This window comes from Hyperolius riggenbachi, chromosome 3, assembly GCF_040937935.1.
Source record: "Hyperolius riggenbachi isolate aHypRig1 chromosome 3, aHypRig1.pri, whole genome shotgun sequence".
Classification (NCBI taxonomy): Eukaryota; Metazoa; Chordata; class Amphibia; order Anura; family Hyperoliidae; genus Hyperolius; species Hyperolius riggenbachi.
Window position 1 is genome coordinate 266,569,238 of NC_090648.1, and position 25,955 is coordinate 266,595,192.

General features: G+C 39.9%; 1 protein-coding gene across 10 annotated transcripts in view; it reads left to right on the forward strand.

Annotated features, from left to right (window-relative positions):
• KIF21A (kinesin family member 21A) overlaps positions 1–25,955 on the forward strand; it is a 207,634-nt gene that overhangs the window by 156,858 nt on the left and 24,821 nt on the right. For 5 of the 10 annotated variants that reach the window (XM_068276297.1, XM_068276295.1, XM_068276296.1 and 2 more), the window contains 8 exons: positions 2,475–2,495; positions 5,123–5,183; positions 6,991–7,045; positions 10,027–10,244; positions 14,419–14,520; positions 15,168–15,296; positions 23,782–23,820; positions 25,497–25,633. In XM_068276297.1, coding sequence (XP_068132398.1) covers positions 2,475–2,495; positions 5,123–5,183; positions 6,991–7,045; positions 10,027–10,244; positions 14,419–14,520; positions 15,168–15,296; positions 23,782–23,820; positions 25,497–25,633 — 762 coding nt within the window. The remainder of the gene's footprint in view (positions 1–2,474; positions 2,496–5,122; positions 5,184–6,990; positions 7,046–10,026; positions 10,245–14,418; positions 14,521–15,167; positions 15,297–23,781; positions 23,821–25,496; positions 25,634–25,955) is intronic. The other 5 variants (XM_068276302.1, XM_068276298.1, XM_068276299.1 and 2 more) reach the window with 5 other exon arrangements.

Below are 25,955 nucleotides of genomic sequence, written 5' to 3' on the forward strand. Positions count from 1 at the left end.
GACCAGTGTTAAATATAGCAGGATTAGGTGGCCGGCTCCCAATAAATAGCAGAGGAGAGAGGTAGTATTTAGTTAAGGCGACACTTATATCAGCAAAGATTGTGGAAGGGGGCTGCATTAGGTTAGTGTTAAGCATCAATAGAGGGGAGGTTTCATGTAAGAATAGGGTTAAGCGCATTGATTTATATTGGCAGATATTGTGGCGGGGTAGGGGACGGCGGTTAATGTTAGGTAGCGGGTTGGGTGCTAGCAAACTATCTGTAAGATTGGTGATATTTTACTATCAGATTTAGCCACTGCCAATTGTAAAATATCGGTAATCTTACCGATATAGGCTATCATTCATAAAGCATTTCCGCATGCGGAAATGCATAAAACAGCTGACTTTACCAAACACTCGGCAAAGTCAGCATTCATAAAGGCTCTTTCCGCATGAAAAAATGACACTACCGAGCAGAGCGATACATTTCCGCCTTGTGCGGAGTTTTTCTAGTTTTATCTAGAAAAAGTAACAAACACGTCCATTCATAAAGATTAGAGCAAGCGGTATGCGGAAGGAAAATACCGCTTGCTCAACAGTAGCGATAGGCGGGCGGATTACTTTTAAATGAATGGGACGAACCTCCCAAGCAGCATCAGACAGAGCAGCGCACGGAGGGAATCGGGCAGCTTTTATGTTTCCGCATGTCTTCCGCCACGCTACCGCCAGCTTCCTCCAGAAAACCTCTGCACTTGTATTGCAACAGGCTACTTTTTTATGAATGACCACCCTGAAGTCATAAGCACCGCTTGCGGAGAAGAACGGTGTTTTCCCGAACTACCGACTGCACCTTTATGAATGATAGCCATAATCTATAAGCGGCTTTCCCCTGTGCCCAAATTACCGTAGCACCGTTTTTAAATGTAGGCCTAAGTTCAGGTTTGCTTATGTCTACTGTTGTTTGTAATATGGTTCTAATAAATGTATATCATATTGCAGCATCTATTCTTTATCTTAAAGATCCCATGAAAGGAACATTTCCTTCAAAATTGTTACAATGATGCAACAGATTTTTTTAACCTGCTTTAGCATTAATTACAGTATATATGCAAAAATTGTGTTGTGCTGTAGTTCATGTTAGAAGTTAAAATTCTTTCAATGTACCCTGGTTCAAAACTTCTTTTTTTTTTTTTTTTTTTTTTTTTTAAATGAGTTCCTGATAAACCACTATGAAACTACAAATATTCATAACATGTGGCACCACATGTCACAAACACAAACATTATCGCAATGTGAATGATAATCGGCTGAGGATGAAGAAAAGCTGCAAAAGAAAACTTGCATAGAAATTGTGTATTATGCAGCTCTAAAGACACAGCTAATACTCTTACACCATGCTAAATGCCTTTAAAACTAAAGCCGGATTCAGCTTAAGTGAAACAAGATTGGGAAATTCATTATCAATATAATAAAGCTTGCGTTAACAGGTCTGGTACCTCAATCTGCTCTCCAAAACAAATTACATTTTTTATGAATTGGTATGGAGAGTGCAAGATTTCAAAATACAGTTAATCAGTGGTATTGTCTTTTCTACAAGAAAAAAGAGATAAATACTCCTCCCTCAAAATTTTCAAAATGCTTTTAGTGGACCCTATTGGTTCATAAAGTGAGAGAAGAGAAATTATCTGACTTCTTAAATCTATTAAACCTCATGTCCTGGAGGAGTTCTTAAATCCATATATTTTCATACTTCGTAGGAATCAAACGACTTGCTACGCTACAGCAATCATCCCAAATCGCTAATCAACTGCCCTATAGAACTAAACGCGGAAATCCTGGCTTTTCTTATGAATTGAGACCAAGTCCAATTTCTCACCAAAAGATAATCCCCAGGCAATATTTGTAGAGCTTTGACTATGATTGATTGCTTTTTTTTTTCCAATGCTTATAAAGTAGCTGACAAAGTGGACAGGATTTTTTTATTCTTACACTTCCTGCTAATTAAATATTTGTAAAGTTCTGCTATTCTGCTAAAGCACATGTATGCACATATTTGAACCCCATTAAAATACTGGATACATTTATTCAAAAATGTCTCCATTCTACATAAAAGTGGCTTGGCTAATAGAAATAGGTTAATGGATGCATTATCCAATTCTTGTAAGTTAATATGTGGCACAAAACAGGGATATATTCTCTCACCCATTATTCACAATTTTCATTGAACCCCTGGTGGCTATGTCGAATTTTGTTTTTAGCATCTTTGTTAATACGGTTAGTTGTGGCAAAGGTTTTTTTTTTTTGTTTTTTTTTTATAATACAGGCGACATTGTGTCCTGTCCTAAACTAGTTTCTTAACTGGCCCAAACTACTTTTTCTCCTTTCATGGGATTTTTAAGTAAATATATCTCTAGCAATGGAGTCTTTATCTTCAGCAACTAGCTTTGTTTTGATTGTGGTGTTGGTTTTTGTTTCCTTGCTTTAACTTACACAGACCTAGATAGCATTCCACTGGGTAAGTATGTTTTCCAGCTTTCTCTGTGTTGTGAAAATGCATGACTTACTAATCTTCTATAAGCGCTAACAAGATGAACACGCCGACCTTGTGAGAATGTGCTCATGATGCATGTCCTCCTATGAGAACATCTCTGTACCAGCACATCCCCAACCTCATACCCTCTCATACATTAAAAAGATATTAACAGCTGAATGCTGATAATATTGCTGCTGTACATCTGTAAGACTTAGCACACCATTAACTCTCAGCATTATAACCTTAAGTTGTCGGATCACTTGTCCTTTCATTAATCCTCTCCGCTTACCTAGTCGCAGATAAATACATTTTAACAGTTTTAACACCCATATGTTTATAGTAATGTTTACTGCAAACAGTCAACCAAAATTGCCTACAAGTGATTTTGGTTTTTGGATCAGAGAGACCCATCCTATTACATTTCTTTAAGGTAAGGTTACTTGTACAGTTAACAAAAAAAATGTTCTAAAGTGAATTTGTCCGACACTATTGCTTAAGAGCAGATACCACTTCTCCTCTGGTAACCTTTTTTAAAAAATCTAATCACTCCTTTAAGAGCTTTGTGTTCATGAACATTTTGGGGACAAACACTTATTTTATCAACTACAATAATAATACTAAAGTGCTGATCTGCAGCTCTGTTTGCTTAAATGGACACTCAGACCACATTAGGTTTCCAAAAGCAAAGCCTAGTTGCAGTTAAGCTAGGGCCTCAATTGGTTTGCAGACTAGGAGTGATGCACACCTGACTCAGTTGTTTGCCTAGTTCAAGCTGCATAGTTTATGGACCACAAAACTATTCAAGGCCCCAGCTTTTGTGGCCATGACTAGGCTGTATTTGCCTCCAGAACTCTCCCAGTGTCAGAGTGCAGAGTGCACCAGGGATCCATGGATCACAAGTTTTTAAAGAGGTAATCGTCTGCAAAAGTGGGGTGTGGGTGTTTAGAAAAACACACTCTGACCCACTGAAGTAAAAGGTGTTTCCACTTTCCAAGTCACCGATGCCATTTGGTGATGTATAAAGCAACAATCAGCTGATTGTTGCTTTATAAATAAGGCAATGGTCCTTTATTCCTGAGTATATCACCGATGTGGTGATCGAGAGATAAGCAAACCCTTATCATCCTACATTCTGATTCTCACTTTTATAAATATGGCAGTTGGCAAATATGGCAATTCTTCAGAAAAGTGCATTTTTTTCAAAAATAGTTTCAATTTATCCGTGATCAGCTGATTCCCATCTTTTTAAATAGGTCTTTAATTAATGTTGCCCTACTCTAAAATCTTTCCTCTAAACGTTTCTGATGAACACTGAATTGAGGCTTTAACTTCCCTAATGGGTAACCTTGTTCCTTCTCCTCCCTACCAAACCTTTAGATGGCTACCAACTAGTGAAGACCTTGGGTACTACAAAAACTATTCAAATTGCAACATGTTCTACCTGCAGATCAATGTGTACATTTTGAATATAGGATCCTCTACATCAGAGGACCATTATATATGTATATATAACAATTAGGTTCAGAACACGGTGTGGCTTCCTAGACACTCAAACAATGCTTCTTGTAGGCACCTTGTAATGCCTGCTGTATAGTAGTAGTTCCATTTTTACAAATGTTGCATTTCAGTAAATGTAGATGTGGATGCTTTATATTTAATTTCCTTTGCACTGGTTTTTCCCACTAAGATATCAAGCCTACATAGAATAGAAACCTTGAATTCTTACTTGGACTTCTGCCTAACTCAGTAGATCAACTTTCTTGGCAGTTAGAGGTCTCTCTAATGCTTTTCAGTCTAAGCCTGAGGTTTTAGTGCTCTGAGAACACAGTCCAGAAAGGATAAGAATAACAAACATGGCTTCAGGTGCCTTATGCTTCCTGCACTTTTAGCAGCAGTGCCAGTTTACAAATTCTGTGACTCCTGACACTCTTTGTAAGCTGTTCCTCTTTATGATTTCAGACTTGTCCCAGTTTTAAAGAGATTCGGCTACATTTTGCCTACGGCCCTTGAAATAATGTTGTTTTTTTTACCATTACTCATTCTCTAAGTATTATTCTTAATCAGTAAATCAGATTTGTTATATTGGCATTGTGCATAAGTCTCTTTTTTTTTTTAAGCCAAAAATTCACAAAATCACAAAAATTACAGTACATCTCACAAAAATTACAGTACATATAAACCAATAGGATAAACTGTATATGTATTACCAAACTTAGTTATTCTGTCCTTTCTACAGAACATTCACTTTGTGCCTAGCCACATACAAAAATTTCGAAAGCATTTTGAGTATTCTCTCATAGTTGAAAAATTGCAGGAAGGGCACAATGGTTGGGTGAGATACGAGGGACAATGAGGAGATCTGGTGAGCAGTAGAACATAAAACTATTAATTTGTTTGTCCTGCAAATGCGGCTGCTTCCTTGTACATTCATATTTTCAAATTACTTGGAGGTTTTAAGTTTGGTAACCTTGCTTCTATTTTACATAAATATCTGGAACTACTCAAGGGTCTAAACTTAGAGATTTTAGTGTCTCCAAGTTAAAGATTTTACTTTTCAACTTATTTGTTTTGCTTATTGTTATATTCATGCATGTATTATTTGATTTCAGAAAACACAGAATATAGTAGCGATGAAGAAGGGTCACTGCAAAGCCCTGGGACGGAAGGCAGGTGTGTTGTGTAAAGGATACCACGTGTACCTTTAGCAAGTTAACTGTAATCACATTGTGTATTGCTCCACAAGTATTCTGTCGACTGGCTTCCTAAAGTGATGCATAATTGCAATGCAAGAGCAACCGGTTTATACGTTTTTCTATTCCACACTAAATGATTTTATTGTCTTGTGGAATTTGTTGACTGGCTTATTCACCTTTCTAGAGAAAATGCATTCAGTGGTGCCATTATAATACTGCTACTGCCTACTGAGCATGCCCTAGTGTCTGCAGCTCAAGCGCTTTGAGTCAGCCAGGACCACTGTTAGCAGTGGGGTCCCACAGGGGTCTGTACTGGGTCCAGTGCTCCTCAATGTATTTATTAATGACCCAGTAGATGCAGTAGAAAGCAATGTTGCTTTTTTTGCAGATGACACAAAATTGGATCTGGATAGGATGGCTATATGGGCACATAAATGGCAGATGAAATTCAATGTTGAAAAATGTAAAGTCATGCATTTTGGTCGTACCAATGGTCTAGCACCATACAAAATAAATGGGATACAGTTGGGGACATCAAACTTGGAGAAGGACTTAGGAGTACTCATCGACAACAAGTTAAATAATCGTACTCAATGCCAAGCCGCTGCTGCTAAAGCGAATAAAATTTGGGGTTGCATTAAAAGGGAAATAAAAACTCGAGATGCTAGCATAATATTGCCCGTTTAACTCTCTAGTAAGGCCACATCTGGAATATGGAATTCAGTTCTGGGCACCACATTACAGGAAAGATATTGCAGTTTTAGAGCAGGTGTAGAGACGAGCAACAAAATTGATACGTGGGATGGAAGGTCTCACTTACCAAGAAAGGTTAGATAAACTGGGTTTATTTAGTCTAGAGAAAAGACGCCTTAGAGGGGATCTAATTAACATGTATAAATACATCAGGGGCAATATAAAAGCTTGGCGGATGAGTTTTTTGTCCCTAGGCCTTCTCAAAGGACTAGAGGACATGATCTGCGTTTTAGCCATTTATTTAGGAAAGGGTTCTTTACAGTAAGTGTTATTAAGATGTGGAATGCATTGCCACAGGAAGTAGTTTTGGCAAATTCTATACCTGCATTTAAAAGGGGCTTAGATGCTTTCCTTGCATTGAAAGACATCCATGGCTACAATTGCTAGGTAATTCCCAATGATGTTGATCCAGGGATTTTATCTGATTGCCATCTGGAGTCGGGAAGGATTTTTTTCCCTTTTGGGGCTAATTGGACCATGCCTTGTAAGGGTTTTTCTCCTTCCTCTGGATCAACGGGGATATGGGAGGGGAGCAGGCTGGGGTTGTACGTTGTTCTCTGGTTGAACTCGATGGACGTATGTCTTTTTTCAACCCAAGTAACTATGTAACTATGTAACTATGTAAGGATAAAAGCACAATATAAATGTTATGTCTTGTCTTTCTCTAGATGAGCAGAATTTATTTTGATGCCTTGATGGCAAGTGAAGTGTAAAGAGGGAATATAATTTATTAACTCTGTGTTCCATTTGGCACATAAATATCTGCCTCGGGTACAATTAAACTCATACATTCCCTCACATTATTGGGATTTCACATTGTCCCTGTAATATCAAGCGATGTTGGTTGTCATCTTTGGGTGCTGCTAGTAATTGGCGTGGTGACCGTCTTCACTATGGTTGTTTGTTTTAAGATTTCTTTTGAAATCTATATGGCAGTACACATATTCTAAACAGTGTGTGTGTGTGTGTGTGTGTGCGTGCGCGCATTAGTAGGAATGTATGTAATTCCCCAATTTGCTCTTTTCATTTAGCTCTTTGTCTTCAGACCTAATGAAGCTGTGTGGTGAAGGGAAACCTAAGAGCAAGGTAAGCATAAAAGAGATTGTGAAACATTCTGGTCTAGCTAAAACTAGCCCCTGTACACTGTAGACAACCAAATAAATATAAAAGTTTTGTTAAAGAAGCACTGTAGTGCCATTAGAATGCAGTACATTTTTCAGTATACTCAGTTTTGCGTTAATTATCCTGGTTTCAGTATCAAACACTTCCTATATCTATATATTGCTGTATATTGGAATGTAGTCCTGCCCTCCTAGTGCTGTTTCGCTTCCCCCCGATATGTACCTTTAGCTGCACTAGATCAGAAATATTAAAAATGAAGAAAAGGAAGAGAAAACTGCAGCCTCGACACCTTGCTAGCACTGTGTTATTTCCCAAACGGAAGCTCTCCTGAGCTCCACCAAGCCATTGAAGTCCAGACCCCTAAAATCCAGCTTTAAAGCTGCCCTGCACAACATGGCCACACTCCAGGCTTTGCATTGTGCAGAGACGGGTGTATGATGTGTTTGATTAACAGAAAGGCGCGGCTAGTCATAACCAATTTTGCCATGGTGGTGTACCTACTGGGTCTCAAGTCATCCCTGCTTTTAGGAGGAGAGAGGATGCTAGTAAGGTTAGGGCTCTGCTCAATAATACATAATTGATTTTAGCCCTAATTTATCTTATTAGCACTTTGCGTCCATTTTGTACACTGTAAGCTGTTACTCTGTGCCTAACCTGTTCCTAGTGTGACCTGATCTGTCTAATGCTGGGTACACACGGTGCGTTCCCGAACTCGATGCCCCACTCGATTCCCGGCCGCTTGATTATTTCCGAGCACATTTCGATGATTGTTAGGTCGATTTGGCATGCTTTGCATGAGAGTTGACCTAACGATCCATTGAAACGGGAATCGGGCATGTCGAAAATAATCGAGCGGCCGGGAATCGAGCGGGGAATTGAGTCCGGGAACGCACCGTGTGTATCCAGCATAAAAGATTTGGGTCTAAAATGTTCCCATTGCTCTTGAAATGTTCCCTCCCTTCTCTTGTTGAAGCTGTGTCTGAAAACATCATTTCTGTGCAGATCTTATCTCTACTTTGGCAAACATAAAGTTTGGGGTACAGAACAGCGATGAGCAATTTCTTATTGTAAATAAATGGTGTTGACACAACCGTTAAAGTATAATGCGTTTTTCACCAATGTCTCCTATCTCCTATACACTAACCAACACTTGAAGCGGAATATAACCCTGCATTTCAACTTTGCTCTAAAACATTATTTACAGCATATTATATGCAACCAGCATTTTTATTTTACTAGACCAGCATTGGAAGGGTTACACACAGAGCTTTAAAGTTCGTGGAGAGACATGCTGCCGCATCCGAAGCTTAGATAGATACATTTAAGTAAGCACAATGTAACAAGTGAGGAATGTTGCACACTCTTTGGCTGTCCTCTGTTATAAACTGTTATAAATCACCTTTTGCTCCGGCACCAGCAACTCATCAGCAAGAGTTGCAAACACGACTTATCACAGCAAGCAGGAAAAAGACTTTCTCAGGCTTCTTCAAAGTTTGATGGAGTTTATTAAGTACACGACTATACAGATACAGTTCAACATATCCTGGCCAAGCAAAGTTCCATATTGCGTTACAGCGGCGTGATTACCTTCCTTCTGAGGGCAATCAGGTCTCCTTATATCTATCCTACGTTACATCTTCTAGACTACCTATGTACAGCATACATTATATCAGATTACATAAAGAAAGGAAAGTAATTAGGTGTTCCAGTCAGCATATAGAGAGCAGGAAAGTAAGAATCAGTGAGCTCCGTCAGCCCACCCGGCTCTTTAATACCGACCAGGAAAGAGTTAAATGTGGCCTCATCTTAGCCATCCCCCAGACCCGGCTATTGGCTTCGACCCCTCGTGGTGTCATAATACACACCTACTCGATTAATATTTAATGATGCCTTTTGCTTACATACAGGAATGTGGTATTTTGTAAACATGGCCTATGTTGATTGATCTCGTAGTCCACTTGTCTGGGGCAGGGTAGGCCTGTGGCCTTCCTTCAGGAACATGTTCTCAGTATTTGCTTGTTATTCATCTGTTTCAAGCAAACACTGAGATGCTTCTGCCTACATCACAAGAAACTCTATTTATTTTAAAGGTATACTCTGCGGACAAGCCTTTTACCTAAACTCAGTCCAAATAACTGAGGCCTACTTAAATTATAACATCCTCCAGCTCCTGCACAGTCAGAGAGAGTGAGTCACATTCCACAGTTGTTACATTTTGTTTTGCTTAAATGTATCTATCTAAACTTCGGCTGCGGGGAGCAGTTCTTTCCAGGAACTTTAAAGCTCTGTGTGTAACCCTTCCAATGCTGGTCTAGTAAAAAAAAAATGCTGGTTGCATATAATATGCTGTAAATAATGTTTTAGAGCAAAGTTGAAATGCAGGGTTATATTCCGCTTTAATGGGCCTAATCCAATTGTAGTTTTTCTTCCAAGTTTTCTCCTAGGAGATCATTTTTCATCTTCTGTTAAAAATAACTTTTAGGGCCCATTCAGACTACAAAGTGCGGACCGCAACGCGTACGAACGCACGCCATCTGCGTTCGTATGCGTTGCGTGGCTGATCCCATCACTGAAAAGTGAATGGGACAGCCGCGCGTTTTTGTAAAATCTGCGTGCATCATGCGTTCCCGGACCGCACAGGTCCGGAACGCATGCTGTGTGAACATCAGACATTGCACTCTATGCAATGTCTGATGTCCTGCGTGTCGGCCCCCCCGCACGCGTTTCCAAAACGCATATGGAAACGCGTGCAGTGTGAACGGGCCCTCACACTTGTCATAATTTTCTTTCTTGCTAGTGGCTTAAAAGGCATTTTATTTTATAATCTCACTTAGCAGAAAGCTTAGGAGAAGTGACTTGGATCGGGCCGGTATTGTTACACCAAGTGTTATTTCAGATCCAAGTCTTCCTTTCATGATTTATAATATTGTTCATATTGCCCACAGGCACGGAGGAGAACCACTACACAACTAGAGCTGCTTTATGCCGATAGCAGTGAGCTGGCTGCAGATCCTGGTGCAGGAGACAATGGTTTTTCTGCTCCTCTTCCTCCTGTTCCTGAAGTACAAGGAGTTCCTGCAATCACTGAATCAAGTGGCAGTTCTGTTAGGGAGAAAGATGTCCAACCCCCATCTTCTGGCTTACCTTCTAGAACAGGCAGCATGTAAGTCTGTCTGTGCAGCATTAACCCCTTTTGCTTGCTGTCGTCATTCTTTTCTCTGTCACTGTTCCTATCTGTTGCATAGCATCATGCATGCATTTACAATAACTGCTTTCATATATGCACTAAATGTATACTTAGGGATTTTCATGCATCAATACGCTGCAAACATTGTCATAGATCTGTAAGCAACCTTAGCATTTCCCCATCCAAAGGGTGCTGTTAGAGTAGAAGTATTTTGAGTAAAAATGACAGCAGCACACAGAATGATGTAACTGTATTGTTTGTGGCTGTGCACACAGATCTCCCACATAAATTTTTTTGTAGGTAATTTGCCCGCACTGAGTTGAGTAAACTGCAGTCCCTAGGATACTGTTGCTATGCAAGGGTTTGTACTCTTCACATAAAAGTACCTAGAAGCTTTTCACTGGGCTATTATTATCCCACAGGTAAGATATTTATAACCTGATGTCACATTGTCTGTGCTAGTGTTCCAATATTTATTAACGTAGCAGTTTTAGCAAACATTAAGGGCATTTATCTTAAAATGCTGATTTCCCCAGAATCCATTATGAAAGCATATGGTCTGATACATGCCAAGTCAAGCAGTCTATTAAATAATGTTTGAAGTGAGTGCTTTTTGCTGTGCTGCATTTCTGATTGTTTGAAGCATATTGTAAATGACACCCTGAAGCTGAAAGCCATGCGTCTTTTATCTGCACCCATCTGTATACTGCCTTAAAGGAATGAATTTTTCATAACACAGAATTCTCACATCTAACGCTTGTTCCGCTGGTTAAATGTTTGCGGCTTGTACCACGCTCAAAGCTAAAGTAAGCAATAATCACAGGCAGCCTAACTCGTTTACAACTTCAATGCTTTTAAAAAACACCCTGCAATTTAAAAGGAAAGCTTTTTGCTGCAAATGTCAATATAGAATGAATAGTCTTAGAGCCCAGCTTGCATCAGCACCTTGTTATTATTGGACGTTATTGGAACACCATTCTCCATTTCAATAGCAAGGTAATTCTTGATGTACACTTTCAAGATCTGTATGTAGAAAATCAGTTATTTTCATCAATTGTCCAAGCTACATGCAAACAGAAAACAGCAATGTTGTGTTTAACTATTTTCTTTTTAAAGTGACCCTATGGCCATTGTCAGATTTGTAACCGTTTATTATATTTAACTTGCACACACTGAAAGAGGCCTGCATGTATCCTTATTTTCGTGGCACTCAAACTGCAGCCTACCTTATTCGCTGATATTTAATGTTGTCCCTTCCTGCCTCTAGATCCCTGAAACTAGTGGGTGTGGTTGTCCAGGGGCAAGGCTTCCCAGGCAGGAAAGTGTGGAGATGGCTGTAGGAAAAAAAACAAGGCTCTTTGCAAACTATAAAAGCAGTCATTATCACAGTACAGATTGATTTAGGGCTCATCAATCCTCTAAAAAGTATCTGCATTTTTTAAATGATAGATTACTCCTTTTCAATTAACTGTAGTGGATTGCTGTAATAAAAATGGCAGCAGGCTTTTTATCTTGAATACACTCCCCACTGTCACTAATGGCTCCAGCATGTTTTAGCATTTTGCATTTCTTCCTGGAATCTAGCCATACCTTCTCCTTCCTGGCAAAGCTTCCTCCTGTTACCTCAGTATCATTATAGAATGGCCTCTGCATCAGTACAAAGGCCGAGCGATGGTCACCTATGGTGGTGAATGGAGGTCAGGCCAGGAGTTGTACTTGTGGTCAGGTTTGATCCAAGCTTGGGGATCTACAAGGGCTCATGCAGGCTAAGTGCCTGCAAACACTGCTGCTTATCCGGTACTATGCAGCCTTACCACAGTTGCATTTACATTCATTTACTACAAAATTGCTTTCGCATTCAGGCAGGGAACACACTTGACTTTCAGTTTTCCATGCGCGTTTTTCTGCATACTTTTTCTGTACACCAAGTGTGTTTCCATGCAGGAAAACGCACACGTTTTTTCACAGGAGCTGATGTAATTGACAGAGAAAACTGCCAAAATGTGCAGTCATCATGCAGAATGTCAGCGTTTTTTCTGTGCTTGAACAACACAGGAAGTGTGAAATAGCACATTGATTAACATGAGTTCTCAGTTTTTCTGTGCAGAAAACGCGCACGAAAGCAGTCAAGTGTGTTCCCTGCCTCAAAAGTAATAACTCCTTTTTATATATTGGTCACATGTCATAACTATGTTTATGCATTTTATTAGAGATCATTGATGATAATCTTTGCTACCAACTAGCTGTTGTTATTTACTGTATATAGAAGACATTTTAGTTATGCATTGAATAGAATTCCGCATTGGGCTTCTATGGTTGAAGCTGCGTTTCCACTTGTGCGGTGCGAATCGCCGCGGTAAAAATTCGCATGAAAATTCGCCGCATGAAAATTCGCATGCCCAAACCTCATGAGAATTTCCTATTTAATACATTGTATGCGATTCGCATAGCGGCATGCAAATTCTGATGCCTCTGCCATGCGAATTTTTTCTGCACAGAAAAACACAAAGGAATCCTGACAAGTGGAAACAGTCCCATTCATTTGTATTGCTATGCGAATTTGCATGCGAAAAACACATGCGAATTCGCAATAGTGAAAATGGGCCCTTAACCTATTTTGGTTCCTGGACACCATGCGCGCTACCGCGGCCAATCTCGCGCGTGCACGCGCGCTCCCGGCCCGCGGTTCGTTAGCCAGGCAATCAGTGTATCGGGCTATGGTGCCCGATTACTGATTCCTCTCCCCCGCTGAAAAAACGACAGCTTCTCTCGGAAGCTTCGCTTTTTCTGGCTGTAACGTACCCCATACGTCGCTCTAAGCGTGTGTTACGCTGAGTGAAGTCATGTAAACAAACTCATGGCCGCCATCTTGTGGCCAAAAAGTAAAACTACAACTAAAAGTAAAAAAAAATTAAATTCAAACACACATTTACATTATAATTCACATGTTTACATCCCACCCTCCCAAAACTACCCAAATAAAATGTTTAATATAAAAAAACAAAAAACATTACAATAAAAAAAAACCATGTAAATATTTACATAAGGGTCTAAACTTTTTAAATATCAATGTAAAGATGAAATACTTCTATATTTTTTTTTATTTTAAACTTGTAAATAGTGATAGATGCAAAACAGAAAAAATGCACCTTTATTTCCAAATAAAATATTGTCGCCATACATTGTGATAGGGACATAATTTTAACGGTGTAATAACCGGGACATATGGGCAAATACAATACGTGAGCTTTAATTATGGAGGCATGTATTATTTTAAAATTATAATGGCTGAAAACTGAGAAATAATAATTTTTTTCCGTCTTTTTCTTATTCTTCCTGTTAAAATGCATTTACAGTAAAGTGGCTCTTAGCAAAATGTACCCCCCAAAGAAAGCCTAATTGGTGGCGGAAAGAACAAGATATAGATCAGTTCATTGTGATAAGTAGTGATAAAGTTATAGGCTAATGAATGGGAGGTGAACATTTCTCAAGTGAAAACGACGGAACGCGAATGGGTTAATGTCTTTTGGTTTCTGGTAAATGTTAAAACATTCCCTCTTAATTATATAGAAGTACTCTCCACTGGCTTCTTTGTCTATTACTTGTTATATTTTGCAGTATATTGCTTCATTCCTAGTCTGTTCTATATATTTTCACACTTGAAGAAAGGTGTGCATTGATTTCCAGAAAAGCCAACACTCAATCTAAACATAAAACATTGCACATTGTTGCAGAACTTTGTGCTATAGCTTTACATGACGCTGGCTGTGTTCATGTAACCCATTCAAACTGTTTCTCACATTTTGGTAAAATAAAACTTGAATGGCAAGAATCTATTACAATACTTTTCATGTAGTTAAAGCACAAGGTATTAGTATATTGAGTCAGAAGTCTTACTGTGGTTAATCTGGTTGACAGGAGGGGAACTTCTCTGTACCTTTAATTTCTTTCAAAACATTTGCCTCTTCATAATTAAAGTTTTGACTGAGTGGTTTGATTGGAAAGATGTATTTGTCTGATTTACCTTGTCTGCCCTGTGCAATTTGCTTTGTTCAAGAATACTTACATTTGTTGGTAATGTACAAAAAAAAAAAAAAAAAAACTGCAAGTGTAACAGGGATTGATGGAGATAATCATGTTTTCCCTTCAGGACAAGACCAAACCCCCGAGCGCCAGAACCATCTCCATCATTCCGAAGGAAAGCCTACGACAGAAGTGGGGAAAAGACTAGTAAAACCAAAGAGCAAAAATTGTACGTATGGCTTGTTGGGTGCTCAGGGTTGCCATAAGTGTATACACTACTAAGCATGGTCAATGAGATGCAAATCTGAGTTTATGCAGGATTATGTACATTTTGAATGCAAATTTATGTATCTTGAAAATGGACCAATGGCATTCCACCTTGGCAGGAGTTGATTGGTCCATTTGCATGCTACATACATTTGCATTCAAAATTGACATAATCCTGCATCATCTCAGATGTTACCTTTCAACGTTTACTTTATCTGCAGAATTATTTTCTCATGTAACACACTTTGCTGAGCTAGGTTTACAAACAAAACTGCAGCCCTTTAGAGGCACCTTTTTAAAAAAAAGATTGATTTAAACCCCTAAGTTAATGCAATAAAGATTGATTTCAGCACATGCATATAAAAAGCAAGTGTCAAAACTACCTTTGTGAGCCTGCAGTTTGAATTTTGAAGCCTGTTTCTGTGTAGTCCTCTGCATCAACTAGTGTAAATTTTCTCTTGTTCAAGATCAAGACACTATTTTTTTTTTTTTTTTTTTTTAAATCCTCTTAAACGTTTGGAGAGCAGACTTGTATTGCATGTTGTAACCTTACTGACCTTAATCTGTTATGACCTATTGAATTGTGCATACCATTTTTTTCCCTTTTAGTTCAGATTCTGGAACTTCAGAGGCTAGTCTGTCACCTCCTTCTTCCCCAACGAGTCGATCACGTAATGAAAAGAATGTTTTTAGCCGCCTCACAGTTTCTCAGGGAAATTCATCATGTCAGCAAGATAAGTAAGTTACAGGAAAAATAGTCACCCCCTTTTTTGGTAACTGTAAAAAGGAAAATGTCAGCATAGGCATACGAGATTATATCCAGATAATACTGCTTTTTGATAAGGTGATCTGTATTTACCTACTCTGGAATGCATATCTGCAACCAGTGGTTAGAATATGTAAATAAATAGTTGTACACACTTCTACATTTAATGTTTGCTCAAACCCACAAACGTCGGATATATAATTTTGGCTTGGGAGGTGACCAGTTTTTAAAGAACGATTTGTTACAGCATCCAACTTATAAATGGATCATTTAAGTAGAACTATCACTGTTCTTTGGAATAATTATTTTCATACTTACGATATTTGTCAAATGTGCTTGCCATACACACCATCTGATCATAAATCTACTAATGTCAGGATCCAGCCTATATAACTTTGGTCCCGTTCCAATTCACTTTGTTTTCCTCTTCTCTTTTTCTTCTCCTCTTTTTCTTATTTCTTTAAGGAAATAATTTGTTATATTCTGTTTAAGATAACTTTTGCGCTCTGCATTTTAAACAGTACCAAAAAGTGGAGAAGTACTGTCAAAATTATTCGGAGTATTTTTTTTTTTTTTTTTTGCTTGCTGGTGGACTAAAAGGTATTTTATGTATAATGTGAAAATATAATCTTGGAGAAAAATTAATTGGATCGGCCCTTCTTGTATTTTGGGCTGCTCAGTTTCTCTTCATGGTCAGTCCAAATGTGAGCTATCAGCCAGACTGTTTTATGGACATGACACCTTATTGATCAAATCTAGTTAACACTTACCAGATTGTGGCATTTCCAAAACCGCTGAATGAGATTGCAGAAAATAAATTCTAACCTTATGGACTGGTGTAAGCACACTTTAAACACCTCAAACTCCAACAGCAACAACCATGCATACCTTTCTGGTAGTGCAGTTCAAGTGTTAAGTAACTTTACAGGAAATGTTGCTTTCATATTTAAAGTCCTGCTAAATCCAAAGTGGTGGCCATTATACTTCTTTCTTGCGCCAAGTGTGCTTCCCACTGCAGTACTGCTTGCTTCCTTTCCTGTCTGGATTTAGCTGATAGGTGGGCCGTTCAGGTGTGACCATGTGACACCCAGAGTAGCAGGAGCAGTTGAACAGACTTTATTTCACGGAATCTCTGCATTACAGTAGAAACCATGAAAAGCTTGTAGTTCACGGAAAGACAGTAACTTGCAATCTACTAAGAGGCTACTAGTCAAACAAAGGTTTTAAGTTGGTGGTAGATGTCTGATATCAATCTACCTAATTTTCCACCTTTTACTGCTAGACAAAGAAATTCCAGAATAAATTATTGTATTGAGAATTTTCAGCATTAAGTTTTGCATTTAGCTGAGCTTTAAAGTGACCCTGACATGTGGCTACATGAATAAAATATATATAGCTAGAGCTTCCTCCAGCTTCCTCTGGCCTGATCGCTCCCACACAATCCTCTTCTGACTTCCTGTTTGCCTGCAATTGGCCCTGAAAATTCCTCCAGTCCAGAGCCAACTGCGCATGCCTGGCCGCCCGCACACTCCCAGCGTGGGAGCGAGGCGGGAGTACGTCTGGCCGGACTGCGCATGCGCCAACTGACCCCAACTGAGGTTTTTTTCGGGGCCTGTAGCGGGCGAACAGGCAGTCAGAAGAGGGCGGCGTGGGTGCAATTGGCCAGAAGGCGCTCGAGGATTCCCCAGGTATGTATATTTTATTTGTTACCCCCTCTCGAGTGCACTTTATAGCATCTTTTGAACTCTTTTATTGAAAAAAACACTCTTCCACTTGAGATGTTAGTTTATAATAAAAGCAATGTGTAAACTCCTTTTGGTATTGAGAACTGTCACTCCTGTATTACCATTAATGTTACAAAAAGGTGTCAAAGGCGAAGTTTATCAATTGTTAAAAAATAATTGCTCCTAAATGAAGTTCTATTCTGTTGTGTGGCAGATAGTAGTGTCAAATGATGAGGTAACAGTCTACCTCTGATGGTAATTTGTAATCCGTGTGATTCTCATCCTGTAACATTTTAAATAATATTTTTAACATTTTACCTTTGCCTTGATATTAAAACAAGGATTTTTTAAAAACGTTTAATATGAGAATGGTTGTCATAACAAATGCTATATGTTTCCTGCTAGTTAAATACTGTATGTGTGATAGCATTTAAGATTGTAGTTTCATCTGGATTCCTGCCTGACATTTTATTGTCACACTTTTGTTCATAAACGTTCAACCATTATATAATCCTAGACCTGTTTTAAAGTGAGCAGTTTATAAGCCAGTGAGTGGCTTGGAAATATTACAGCGGAGTTATTGCAGTATAGTTTTATATTTGCGTAGAATTTAAATTACTGTGCAGCAATGATGAGACTAAAACTGTCCTGTTCATAGCCACCATTGGTTGCTAGCCTTCCAGGAAGCTGTTCAGGTGTCAACCATGTGGAATTCCCATTTTTCTGCCAGTTTAAAGCGTAACAGATGTTGAATAATATGCCATGTGCTTGTAAATTAGTTTGTTGGTAAAGTGTTTTATTTTGGGGCCCCTCACACATCATCAGGCCTGGGCCTCCCCCCCCCCCTCCCAGGGCCCACCCACTGGTTGCTGTGCCCACCCACTAGCTACCCCACCACCATGTCCGTGCGCAAAATGCACTGCGGCGAAAAATGTGCATGGCTCCAACACTGAAGAAAGTGGCATGTACGGCGTGATGCGGCAAAAAGTGGCATGTTGTGGGTGGAGCCAAAATACAGGTAGTCCCTGGTTAACAATTGAGATAGGGACTCTTAGGTCAATTTTTAGCCTTTCTTCGTTCTCTTTTGTCCCCTTCTTTTCTTCCTGTGCCTCTTTTGTCCCCCTCTCTCACCTCAGTTTGTGCCTCTTTTGTGTCCCCCTGTGTGACCTAAGGTTCCCGTCTCATCTCTTTTCTCCCTGTGCCTCTTTTGTCTGCCTCTGTTCCCCCGTGCCTCTTTTATCTCCCTGTGTTACTTCTTGTCCCCTTCTGTCTCAGCTCGTCCCCCTGCCCTAGCCAGGTATAGGCGCCCCCCAGTATACGTATCCAAGCATAAGTGCACCAGTATCAGTAGCCAGGTATAGGTTCCCCCAGTATAAGTAGCCAGCTATAGGTAGTGCCCAGCAAGATACAGGTGCTCCAGTAGAGGTATTCAACTATAGGAGGTGCCCTGGTATAGGTAGCCTGGTATAGTTGCCTCCAGTATAGGTAGCCAGGTATGGGTGGTGCACCAGTATAGGTTAGCCAGGTACAGGTGCCCCCAGTATAGGTAGCAAGCTATAGCCGCCCCAGTATACGTAGCCAAGTATAGGTGGTGTCCCAGTATAGGTAGCCAGGTACAGGTGGTGCCCTCAGTAAAGGTAACCAAGTATAGGTGGTGCCCCAGTACAGGTAGCTAGGTATAGGTGGTTCCCGCACCAGTATAGGTAGCCAGGTATAGGTGATGGCCCAGTATAGGCATCCTGTAGCCAGATATAGGTGGTGCCCCAGTATAGAAAGTCTGCTGTAGCTGGCTCACTCATCTGCTCCCCACGTGCTGGAACACGGTGTGCTGGTCAGTGAACCACAGGCCCGCAGCCTGCACATGCGCCCCTTCCACCGCTTTGTGGGGAGCCCAGGGCCCCCAGAAGCCCTGGGCCCCTCACTGCAGTGTCAGTGCACCCCCCCCCCCCCCCCCCATGGCTGCCCTGTGGACTGTTTATAGCAAATGGCTTGATCTTTGTCTTTTTTGCTTTTTGTTTGTTCTTTTTTCCATCCTCTAGTCAGGCATCCATAATTTGTTTTTCTAGATTTTTCTTATTCCTTATAGCTGTGGCATTCAGGTCTGCTTTGTATAAATCAAGTCCATGGTTTTGTTTCATGTAGAGGCTATACTGAACTTGTGTCCTAGTTGAAGTTTTCTGGTTTCCTAGGCAGTGGCTTCATCGATAATTAGATTTTTGCTCAATGGAAAGGCTTAGCTTCTTGGTATAGTTTTTAGTTTCTAATCTATGCTTTCCTGCTGCACAGAACTGTGTCTTAGAAATCATCTATACAGAGTTTCTAGACTGTTCTATATTTACAGTTTCTATTTTAGGACATCTTCAGTATGCCCATTTTACCTCTCCTCCAACAAATAACTCTGGTGCTACTTCATGTTCTTGAAAGGATAGGGAAGCATGGCTGAATGGGAACTGCTCTATAATGTATGCTTGACACTATCAGTACAGAATTAGAGCTATAGTAAGAGTTACTTTTGTTCAGATGTAAGTATGATCTAAACTGGTTATATGAGATGTATTTATTTATTTTTATGTATGTGTAGTTTTTCTCTGAAATTGGTTACTAACTCTCGTTATACTACACCATGCTCAGGTGGGCATCCATAACTAAAGTCAATGAACAGAGCAGCTTATCAGCAGCTGGCAGCTATAAAGCAGATTTAGCCCTCCCATGACTTCTGCCAGCCAGGAATTTCTGATTATTTATACTCTAGTGAAATGTTAGGTAGAAGGCTGAGAAGCATCAGCTGTCCTCCTTTTCCTGTGATCACTGTTTCGGTATTGATGCACCAGCTTATTTTTGTTGTCTCAAAATGTCCCTAAGCTACTAATTTACTAACGCTTACACTAGATTTTAACATGCCTAATCTATCTCTGTATGTACAGTTGTTTAGAAGTTTGGATGTAGGTGTTAAAAATTAACCTCTTCTAACATTATTAGCCAGTAATCCTTGTTTTCTCCAAGAATACTGGATGATGATGCAAGTCTGCTTTTCTACTTTTTTTAGGAAAATGTTTCTTGATCATTAGGCATGTAGAGAATTCATTTTTTGTTTCTTTAAAAAGACATAAATTAGAAGGGTGTAATTTTTTTGTCTTTTTTTTTTTTTTGGGGGGGGGGGATGTGCATCCTAGATTAATATTTCCTTCATCTGTAAGCTCTAGCAGAATGAGTCATGCAATTGTATTTAGATATCTTTGTGATTTCAGATTTCTTAGCTCAGTTCTGCACATACACTGGAGTATTGTGTTGGGCACAGAGATGGAGGGCGACTAGTGGGCCCATGATATCCAGCAGCACCCACTTAGCAGCATTGCCTTTTTATTTATTACTTTATATGTAGGATTCTTAACCTGTCAGAAAATGAAATACTGTATTTTGGTTATACTCCCTTTTGGTTTGGCTTTTTACCTCTGTATTTGTGCTGGCAAGGCTATAATGATCCCAGAATCTGTGGCTGTATGTGGTGTTAGAAAGTGATGAGGTGTAGACAGCATCCCTGTGCACCACTATAGGCATTCTTGACGGCCCGTGACTGTTCTGATGACCTAAATAAACATGAAGGTTAGACAGAGACCCTACATACCTCATGGCAGATTCAATAAGCATCAGATGAATTAAGCACTTTTTTTGACCCAATATTAGCCCAACCATTTTTAACTTTACTATTAGCACTGCTTACATTGATAAGATTACGGCAATTTCAGATTATCATTTACAGTGTTCTCCCCAGGATTTTTTTCCAGCCGGGTGGCACGAAAAAGAAGCTGGGTGGGTGCGAGGGGGGGAATGCAGGACCAGGACTCTGCTTAAAACATAGGATGAGGAGGCAAGCCGATGACAGTCTGGTGCTCACCAAAATTAGCTAGGTGAAGCACCCGTCTTAAAGAGCCTGGGAAGAACACTGAATATGGGTGGGTAATAAAAGGAAATACATATGACAACCTCTATATCACTCTGACTTCAGTTGTCCTTTAAACTCAGGAAGTGTTTGGCCAGCATGGTTGCATATGGGCAGCACAGTGGTGTAGTGAATAGCACTCTTGCCTTGCAGAGCTGGGTCATTGATTCAAATCCCAGCTAGGGCACGAGCTGCAGGGGTTTGCATGTTCTCCCGGCGTCTGTGTGGGTTTCCTCTCACATCCCAAAACATACAGATATGATTGACTTCCCCTAAATTGGCCCTAGACATATATACACTACATCATACATACATAGACACGACTATGGTAGGAATTAGAGTGTGAGCCCCTCTGAGGGGCAGTTGTATGACAAGACAATATACTCTGTACAGAGCTGCAGCGTTATACCAAACAATATTATGGGGGTTAAGACAGACAGCATTCAGCAGCAGCCTCCATCCCCAGCAAGTCATCTTATCTAAATTGCAGCTGACTGCAATCATTGTTTGTTTGTTCAGGTCACCTAGCCTGCATTACAAGTCCTTTGGAGACTCTGCATTGTATACTCTGCACTTTATCAGATTAAATGTGCTCCTGCTGGTTACAAGACATTAGCAGAGATCTCTTACCAGAGGATCACAGGTCACGTGCAGAGTTCTCCCGGCATCAAAAGAAACAAGCAGCCAGGAAAGAGGGGGCGGGGCGGCAGAACTCGTGCACTCACTGCCTGATACATGTGAGTCGGCCTCGGAGCTGCCTAGAAAGGATGGGACTGGCTGCTGACATTCATACAGCCGGCTCAGGAGGACAGAGAAGGCACACTGTCCGGATTCACTGGGGGAGAAGAGTCTGCCTGAAGCTTCAGGCTCTCTCTCCAGCACTAGTGTGTCTGCGTGTTTGTCCCGACTTCTGTTGCGTGATGGTCCCGCCCCCTCCAACACGCACAGCCAATCATAGTATCACCAGGAAGCGTGAGGTCACACAGGCAGAGGGGAGCGCTCCTGCAGTTGCGTACAGTGTCAGCTTTATGGGAGAGCTGAACGCCGCTAATTGCTAGCAGGCTATGGAGTGCTACTGCCTGCAGTTTAAAGTTTATAGAACGGACTTTTGCCAGGCGGGCGGGGTTTTAAAACACCCGGGCGGCCCACCCACCTAATCAGTCCTGGGGAGAACACTGCATTTAGGTTTAGGCTTTATTAAATTGTGATTGAGATAAGGCTATGGTAAGAGTTAAACTCTAGTCAGGCTATTTAATGCTGAGAATGCACAAAAAGCTTTTTAGGCAGATTTACTGAACAATCAATTTCCAATCATTTTTCTGATCTATTTCCATTAGCTTCTTTGAGAAAATCGATCAGAAAAACGGTCTAAATCAGATTGGACCTGTCGGAAGTTATCTATCGAGCCATCAACCCGCCAAAAAAAAAAAACTCATGGTGTATTCCCAGCATTAGAGAGAGATAAAGGTTAGGGTGAGATAACATTTGGTTTATTGGTAAAATATAGTGTATAGGATCAAGTGAGGATAGTATTTACAATATTAACGGTAGGAGGTTATGCATAATTTAAGGGGGGGGGGGGTGGGGTGGTTAAGGTTTATTCACTGATAAGGAAGGGATTGAAGTTAGAAGATGTACAGGTTTTGACATTTGTGCAAAAGGTATTTCAGTCTAAACCTAGCGACTCAGCTAACAGAATTTTCCACATAGTTAAACAAATGGGAAGATGTTAATAGGCAGATGCTATGCTATCTAATCTAACATTTTACATGGTTTATTGTGATAATGTTTGTAGGTGGTCTGATTGAGCTGAAATATTTATGCGCGCACACATTTGTGAGTGTGTGTTGGTTCGCTTTATTCTAACAAGAAAGGTGCCCAGCTTAGAAAAAACAGCAGAACTATGAATAGAAACACAACAAATATTATAGGCATACACTGTACAATTTGTGGTAGTTAAATGGTCCATGTATTCCAAATATTGTTTGCCTTATCTACCAGTACTTTCACTAGTTGATAGCTGACAAGATTTTAGGAGAAATCTTGTCTATTTATCTCGTTATCAGCTGCCAGCTTTGCACCCTCAATGCAGTACAAAGCATTAAGAGCCACAATCGCTTACTGCTGCCCCCATGAACCCCAACACTCCCTCTCCCACCGATCAGAAAGGAAATTGCATAGCCAATCAATTCTCTCTCCGTATTTTGATCATAATATCGAATAACTTCCCTTTTAATAGTAGATTTGATGTTTATCGAATCTATTGTCTAATCTAGTAAAGCGGACCTGAGCTTAGATCTACCTCTCTGCTCTAAAAGATATGCAACAGCATAACCACTTTTAAAGAAAAACATTTCTTTGTCACAGCTGATACCAATCCTGCAATAAATCTGCAGTGTCTACTTCCTGCTTTCATGGAAGCAGACATAGGGTTAACATCCTGTGTTTACCAATTAACTTTGTCATGGCAGCACACTGACACAGCTGAGTGATCACATTACAACTTGTGCTTAGTCACAGATGAGGGGGAATTGGACAGGCTAAACTCTTTAAATACATACAGGGTACATTTCTATATGTTTTTTTCTTTCTTTCCTGTGAAAGAGTTCATTTCCACTTTAAAGCATTGTGCAGTGTATGCCGACCTTTAGAGGAATAATTGCACAGTATAATACTATGGCAGTCCACTGTGTCTTGTCTGGCCTTTTTTCTGCATTTCCTATCCAAGGAACAATCTTTATCTGTCTGATATCTGTATTCTTTCCCCTTGCACTCTACTACTGTTCTATGTAGGTCTGATGAAAGTGATTCCTCTCTGTCCGAGGTACACAGGTACAAATCTGCTTCAATGTACACCCATGTTCCTTGTTGCAAGTAACAGCTCCTGTGCATGATATTTATTATTTTCTGCTTACTATTAATTTGGTTACCTGCATATGATTTTTCAGAATTAATCATTCATTTTAGAAACCAAACCTATTTGTGGCTTGTGTTATTGTTTTGCATGCTCAACTTAACAGCTTCAAGTTTTAAAACTGCAAGAAGGCATTTTATGGTAGCTTGTGCTTATTTTTTTTTTTTTTTTTTTTTTTTTTTTTTTACACTGCATTTATTTTTTTATCTGTTCACTGTGCTACATGTAATATGACTTTCTCTTCACAGGAAGTGTTTAAATGATTGTCAATCATATAACAGTATAAATAGATATACAAACTTGGAATCGTGTTTCGCTCTGGCAGGCTATATTACAGTTTTTGTAAATAATGTCTTTAGCTATCTAAAGCAGAACCATAGGTCCAAAGCATTAGGAATCCCTCTGTTTTCCAGGTAATCAGAAGTGAGCTGTGGTAGGGTATGTTTGTCTAGCATACCTAATTATTAGCAATGTGTCTGCAGATGACAGGGACTTGGGTACACACTTTACAAAGGTGCCTGAAATTATCAAGGCTAATCGTTTGGGCAATCAGAAGTTTCAAGTGTGCTCTATTACAGCAATAGCCAAGCATGATATGATGTACCTGCTTGAATATGCAACATTGCGGACCCCAGCAGTGACAGTAATACAGCCTTGTATTGATTTTGTAAGTTTAGAACAACTGGGTCCACAAGAGTTCTAAGTACCCAGTTCTGAATCGGTGTGGCAGCAGCTTTCTAAAAACTGTTGACTAAACCGGTGATTTTAAGTGATTAGAGATGTGAAAAATTACCAGCACTGCTGGAAAATTCTGTGGCTTTATTTTATCATGCAAGTACATCCATGGCACAATAAGAAAGCAAATAACAGCCCAACGGTCGTTTCACGCTCCCGCACTTCCTCTGGGACTCTGTGGAGTGTCAAGAGCTTTGTACATTCAATAGTTTTTACCACTTCTCTTCCGTAAGCATGCGGTTTCACTTGCACATGGCCAGCAACGTTAGTGCAGGAGATGCGGAGTGCCCGCTTTCTTCACCTCTATTGTGTTTTTTTTCTATAAATCCCTGCACTGCCGTCCTTGCCTATAAGGCAGTTGACCCCAAAACTGCAACAGTAAATGGACTTTGAGAATTTAACTGACTGTTTGGATATGATATATTCATATATAGTATGAATACTTAGCTGGTTAAAAAAAAGTGTATTTTATACTTAACACAGTAAAGTTGGTGAGATACTAAAAATACATTTTTAGGTTCTGGCTAACTTTGAAAACTAATTGAGTTTATATAAATGAAGAAAATGCATGTATTGAATAAAGTAAAGGAGTTTTATAATGCAGCGATTTCATTTAACTAGGAAGTTTGTCAATCTCAACCAACAGTGTAATAAATAAGCAACCCCCCATATTGTCCAAAGATGATAGCTGAACTTGAACTACTTTTCTGCAGACAAGTGTGATGGCATGAAGTAATGTCAGATATTGGTGATTGCTGCATGTGTAGAGAAACGCCTCTGCAAGCTGAGCACCAGAAGATGTGAGATTTCTAATAATGAGCAGATTTAACACAACTGATTTTTTTTTTCTTATCTCTAGGGGCATAATTAACCCATTTCCAACTAGCAAAGGCAACAAGACATCCCTTGTACAGTGTGTGCACATCGCTGAAGGGCACAACAAGGCTGTGCTTTGTGTTGATGCTACTGATGATCTTCTTTTCACTGGATCTAAAGGTCAGCCGCATTACTTCTACTTGTATAAATACATGCTTACAGCTAATTTTGCTTGACTTTCTAATCTGTGCGGTATGCAGTTGGGCTTAACTATTGAAATGTACACCGGTTTGTTTAGACCTAAAATAAATCTGCATTTAAAGCGGACCCAAACCAAACATTTTTTTAATTAAAAATATTTAGTTGCACCACTCTGACACATACAAAGATAAACAGTCCTTCAAGCCTATGATCATTTCAGTGCATGCTTTTCACCCTTCTCTTTCCATAACTAGGGTTATACTGGGGGCAGCCATTAGCGATTCCTCCATTGCTGGACACC